The sequence below is a fragment of the Malurus melanocephalus genome, unplaced genomic scaffold (genome assembly GCF_030028575.1).
Source record: "Malurus melanocephalus ecotype Western Australia unplaced genomic scaffold, MMel_1.1 scaffold_1144, whole genome shotgun sequence".
NCBI classification, from domain to species: Eukaryota; Metazoa; Chordata; class Aves; order Passeriformes; family Maluridae; genus Malurus; species Malurus melanocephalus.
The window spans coordinates 31,419-37,556 of NW_026624376.1; the positions used below are offsets into that span (position 1 = coordinate 31,419).

General features: G+C 38.7%; 1 protein-coding gene across 2 annotated transcripts in view; it reads right to left on the reverse strand.

The window, feature by feature from the left end:
* CUNH12orf4 (chromosome unknown C12orf4 homolog) overlaps positions 1 to 6,110 on the reverse strand; it is a 17,518-nt gene extending 11,408 nt beyond the window's left edge. Inside the window, exons 1-7 of one of the 2 annotated variants that reach the window (XM_057387134.1) lie at positions 6,086 to 6,110; positions 5,269 to 5,463; positions 4,907 to 5,052; positions 3,657 to 3,838; positions 2,427 to 2,526; positions 2,226 to 2,347; positions 919 to 1,025 (exon numbers count right to left, since the gene is read on the reverse strand). In XM_057387134.1, the coding sequence (XP_057243117.1) occupies positions 919 to 1,025; positions 2,226 to 2,347; positions 2,427 to 2,526; positions 3,657 to 3,838; positions 4,907 to 5,052; positions 5,269 to 5,446 (835 nt within the window). In that variant the 5' untranslated portion in view covers positions 5,447 to 5,463; positions 6,086 to 6,110. Of the gene's footprint in view, positions 1 to 918; positions 1,026 to 2,225; positions 2,348 to 2,426; positions 2,527 to 3,656; positions 3,839 to 4,906; positions 5,053 to 5,268; positions 5,464 to 5,782; positions 6,029 to 6,085 lie in introns of those variants that run through there. The other variant, XM_057387133.1, reaches the window with a different exon arrangement.
* Between the last annotated feature and the right edge of the window lie 28 nt (positions 6,111 to 6,138).

Sequence of the window (6,138 nt, forward strand, 5' to 3'; positions counted from 1 at the left end):
GGTGCTGCATGGAGGGGAAGGATAATGAGGCAGCCCCTGACAGGCTGGACACATCCCTGACCTGCCCATGGCCCAAGGGGAATGGCACAACTGCTGCTGGAGGTTTGGAAACAACTTCCAGCTGTTCTGGAAACTGCAGCAATTGAACTCGAGGATGAGCATTTTCCAGATGACAATGCCAATCATCTCATGGGGACTGTGGTGCTAAGGGATGTTCTGTGAGCTTTCCTGCAGCACTGCAGGCTGCAGCAGCCTCTCCCTCTGACAGAGATGCCTCTCAGAGCTTGCAGACTCCCAGGTTTGTCACACTGGGAGGATTCTTGTTGCTCATCTCTGTCAAAATCATTTTACATTTTATTATAATCYGATTTTCCTTTGTGTGCTTTATCTATACAGTAACAGAGTGAACCTTGCCCTTGCACTTTTTCAYTCTTTTGAAAATTTGTATCAAACCTGCTTTGGCTGAGGCCTTTGCAGGTGATTTTTCAAGTGAACCAAACCACKCCTTCACAACATAGTATGGTCAAAAACAGCACAAGACTACTCTATTGCATGAACAAAAMTACAAATTACAAGTTCTATTCTGCTGTCAACTGATCGTCAGAATTGTATTTAGAAAACACATTTTTCTACCAAATGTAACAAAAGGTGAAGTATCATTTTTAAGCAGTATGTGTTTTGCTGTTGCTGTGCTTTTCCACATAAGTCATCCTGCCAGAGGGGATAAAAAATTGCTTCTAGAATGGTTCCCATGAAGTCTATTCCAGATACTGCTTGATACAGTTTATACCACACGTGTAAAGAACAAACACAATTACAAACTGTGCATTATACMCATTGACAGCTAAATACTGTAAATAATACATGTCTTGGATACATTATTAGCAGCTGTTATTATGTTTGATTTACTTCACTTACCTAAGTGAATAGTAAAGCTTTCTTCTAACAGCCTTTGCTCTTCATAAATTCTCCCATTTCCTTCCACAGATTCCCTCAGCTGGCTGGGCTGAACTTTTATTTCATCACTACAACAATGAGAAAAGCACCAAAAAGTTTATCCTAATTTTTATTYGGGACCAACAATTTTGGGGAGGTTATACAGAGTCTTCTCAGCTGTTCTGTGGAAGGCAGGAGATCAAACCCATGAGTGTGAACTCCACTCGTGTGAGGTTTCACCTTCACCTTCCTGGCAGCARCAAGAGTAGACTCCACTGTCTGATTTACACTGCTTGGCTCATTTGTAAAGCATTCCAAGACTGAGAAATAAAATAAGTTACAAAACCTAGTTATTAAATAGTAAGAATGCAGGAATGAAAGGGAAACAAAAAGAATTCTTCTMGGCCTATTTATAACAGCCAAAACCTTATTTATGAAGTTACTAAATAMAGCATTTATTTTCTTCTTCCCACACAAACTGGGAGGTTAAAAAACACCTTATCAAATGATCCAGTGTTCAAATTACCAGGAAACATTTCAGGTATCARTTTCAGCATCTTCCCTACATTCAACTGTCTGGTAGTGATGCAACAAACACTGTTTCTAATAGATGGAAGAACATCAGCATCTTTGCAATTTGTTTCTGCGTTGGTGAGAAGTTTCTCTGTGTTTGCAAAGTGCCTCACCCCCAAAAATCTTTTATTAACTTGCAAGCAATTCCACTGAYTGCAAATGCCTTGTAGCAACATACTAGTGATAAAGAATAAGGATCCTACCCAATTTACAATTTCTAATTTCCCTGCAATTTCCTCAAACTTTTCATCAACTCTCTCCACAAGTGTTCACACTAAAAAATTCCAATTTTTTTAGCTGTCCACTGATACACACAAAGAAAAAAAAATGTTGCCATTTATTAAAATACCAYTATTCTACAGAACATCCTTAAGTGGTAACAGAAAGCCCTGTAAAACAGTGTTTAACACAGACACAGGAAATAAAGACAAAGTAGGGGGAAATTCCCCTCARCTCAAGCTGTAGTTTAGTGCACTACAACACGTTCTGGTACAGAGAGGTTGYAACATCGCACAGTGAAGAAACTCCTAAAATTATAAATATTTAATTATGATTATTTATTTGCCTTTGATTTGCTTTATTCTATTTAAATTATTGTATAAATATTATCATAATTCTAATAAATAGAACAACAACATCCTATTTAAAAGATTATATAAATGCAAATCCTTTCAACTATTACTACTGGAATTAAGCAGCACAGAAGAATGAAATACCTGACTGAGCTGTTGTTTGGATTCTTTAGATCCTGATGAAGCTTGATCACCCACTCCTGATACTCCTGCTTCTGGATAGCAGTAGTCTGTTTTAACTCATTGGTCCATTTGTTCTCCAGATCCTGACAGGAGAACAGTGATAATTGGARTGGTTTGGGTGTTCTTTTTCAGGTGATTACGTGCATGCCATGTTCTAGTTACCTGCTGAGACTCAAAATGCTGAGCTGCTAAGGAATTCACATCCTGGTCAGTCAGTGATTTCCCAAGCTCCCGCATCACTTTATCCATTTCAGCTCCTTGCCTGGAAGAGAAGTAAGGCAGATTTCAAAAGATTGGCAGCAGAACACCATTGGTTGGGATACAACAACAAACTTGCTTGTTTGTTACCGATCACAGATTTAAAAATTAATATCCACAAAACAAATGGACTTAAGGGTCAGGGATTCAATCAGCTCTTGTGTAAACAGAACACCACTTAGCTTCATTTGGGGCAGTCCCAGCTGCCACCAACAAAGGGATGTGATAAATTCCAACAGAGAGATGATAAATTCCATCAGAGTCAACACACCGCTACATCACACCTGATCTCTACAACAATACTGCTCTTTCTTCTGTATGCACACTTGAGAAAAGTCAATGAGCAGCAAAAAGCTTTGCTAACACCCTACTGGCAACATTTCTCCCTAAATTAGAAATCYGTACAATTCAGTCTAGAAGAAACCACAGCATGAACTGATATGTAATGTGCAATGTGAACTTAAACACAGACAGCTCAAGAGGAATACTGCCACCCAGAACGCTAAAGCAGACCCAGTGCAATTATTCTGGCACAAAATAGAGAAATCCACGTGCAATGTTCTCCCTCTTGTGGACAAGAGGCTAAGAGGCTAAGCCAAGCTTAGAGCCCAAGGCTTGGGATTCAAACTCAATGCTTTGCCCAAATCAAAACTTATATTCTCCTCAGTCACTGAAAATAAGAAAAAAACATAAAAGTAATATAAGATAGCTGACCATAATTTTATCACAGAATGATGGAGTGGTTGGGGCTGGAAAGGACATAAATGTTCATCTCATTCCACCCCTGCCATGACAGGGACACCTTCCACTATCCCAGATTGCTCCARCCTGGCCTTGGACACTTCCAGGGATGGAGCAGCCACAGCTTCTCTGGGCACCCTGTGCCAGGGCTTCATCACCCACTGAGTAAAGAATTTGTTCCTAATATCCAATCTAAATTTCCATTCTTTCAGTGTGAAGCCATTCCCCCCCGTCCTAYCTCTACATGCTCTGGTGCCAGCCATGTGTTGTATGACTTTGCTTTTACAAAGACAAATACAAGTTACACACGTTGTCCTATGAGTTCACACACCCAAGGGCATGCACTCCCCATTTAACGAGAGACAGAAAAACATTTAAAAACAAAAGGAATACCTTTCCCGTAGTTTTTTCAGTTCCACGTCCCTTTCACTTATTAATTCTGAGATACTAACAAAATAATTGTGTTCCAGGTTTAACAGCATTTCAGAAGCTGGAGAATGGATCAGATCATGATAAACATCTGCAAAATCTTCATCCCAGCTGGTTTCTTCAGGTTTGGCATGTTCTAACGTTGTCTAAAGAAAAGGTATGTAAGGTATAGGGTTCCTTTTAGGACATATAAGGATCCCTCATAAAGRTGGGGTAAAAACATGGGGGCACACACAGAGCCTTTACCATACATAAATTATCTTTCCTMATTTAAGCTTTCTGTATTCTATTTTAGCTTTCAATTTTCTTCTTTCTCATTCTTTCTATTTCAAAGCAACTGAGAATCATTGGGGTTTGGACTACAGTGAGGAATTAACCAATTTTCACAYACCACCATTTTGGAAAGAGCAGCCATATCCACAGTAATATTTGTACCTAATGAATTTTAGATAAGGCCCAAACCACCAGCTGTGCAAATAAAAATACTTTACTAGTAAGGATGACTAACCTCTGATGATACCAAGAATTTGATCAACAACATGGATTTAAGAAAAGCTATTTTTATTGAATGAAGAATGGCCCAATTACACCATGTTTACAAGCTCTTTATGTAATTTTTTACTTTTTCCTATATCCCATGAGAAGGAAATTCAATTCCTGTAAACCCTTCCTCAAATACTGCAGGTCTATCATTCCTTTTTTCCTCTTCACTCCTCCATATCTCTTGCCTTCCACTACTTTAAAGATCACATGCAAAACTGGACAYATTATTCCAGCTAAAGTCTCACCCTTCCTAAATAATGTGAAATAGTCACATGAACTCAACAAATGAACTGGAAAGTCTCTCTCAACTGTACACTTTCTCCTTCTAGTCTTAATTGGTGTGACTGAGATTTAGGATAGAAGTACCACTTTATTACCTCTTGCTTTAATTCTATGGCATTATAAGCCTTACATCTATTCTTTGTTAGAGTATCAACTGTTAAATGAACAAACCATTTGCCTCTCCATTTTGTACCTGCTGTTCTACTAAATTGAAGAAAAACCTGACCAAGAACCTGTAGGATGAAGACTTAACACTCACTTTCAGACAAAAAGAAAAAACTCTAAGAGTGGAACAGTGAAAGTGAATTTCACTTTAATTTTTCATCTTCACAACTGTGATTGTGCACACACACATACTCTGAATACTCACTTYCCAGCCTTAATCTTACCTCTTTGTAAGCTTTGGCCCAAGTATCAGCCAGCTGGTTGATGTCTACTTTTCCTGATTTCACTGCTTCCAGAGCTGCTTCAGCTTCCCTGTCATAATCTTTTATAGTTTCCTCTTCTACAAATTTGCTTAGAGATTGCTTCAGATCTATTACAAGAAGAAAATGGTGCATCAACAGAACACATTAATAATCTTCCAGGAAATCTATAAMTAATGTTTTTCACCTGTAAGCCTTTTCCTTGCTAGCACCAACAGCAAATTTCTCTTACATTTTGCTGTTAAAAACCAATTTTTTAAACACTTTTCTAGTAACACATCCTTCTTTTGGTTTCTCAGAGCAAACTGTTACAAATTGCTTCATACCATTTTCTATAAAGCRTGGCAGGTTGTGCAGAACCATCAGACGCCCGTGCAAATGACTGATATTCTCTTGCACGGGGAATTTGAGAGGCACAGTAAGCACCAAATGTTCATTTCCAGCACTGAATTTGTAAACATAGTCTCTCTCCCTAGTGAAAGGCTTTCCTTTATTAGGCTTCATCCTCTTGAGATGGTTTCCTGCAGTAGAAATGAAAGTAAAGAAGAATTAYATTCTTATAAAATCAGAAGCAAAAAATTCTAATGAAAACCATGGCTTTGTTAATGATTCACACCCAAGAATACTTAACCCTTCAAATTTTCATACCCGATTTTGACTTCCAAACCCACACAGCTGGAACTGAAGCATAAATAACAGTTTCCAAAATATTAAGTGCTTCTAAAATCTATTTCAGTGTGTCAATATATGAATTCGGGTAATTACTCTTAAAAATCACAAATCTCTGGACTTAAAAGCAGAACCAGGGCAGATGAGAATCCTGATAAATAGAAAASTAACTGAAACACGCAGACTTCTGCCCACGGATGTCTCAAAAGCTGAAATCCTTCACAACACAGAGAGATTTTATTTCCTCCTTTCTGCAGGTGCAAGGCCTGGGGAGCGGGGGAGCAGATGTTTGTAGTTAGTGATTTTTAGAAAGAACTGATTTTGTCTTGCTGTAACCTGTATTAAAAAATAATCCAAAAGAGATCCAAGGGGGCTGTGTGGAAATGAAAACACAGACCGGGAGCACAGATCTGTCCTGCTATTTTTACCCTCTCCTGCTCTCCTCTGCTCATTCGCATTCCTCTGGAACATCACCTGCAAAGCTGGACGGACACACTGCTTCAGCTGAACCCTTCCCAGTGCTAACA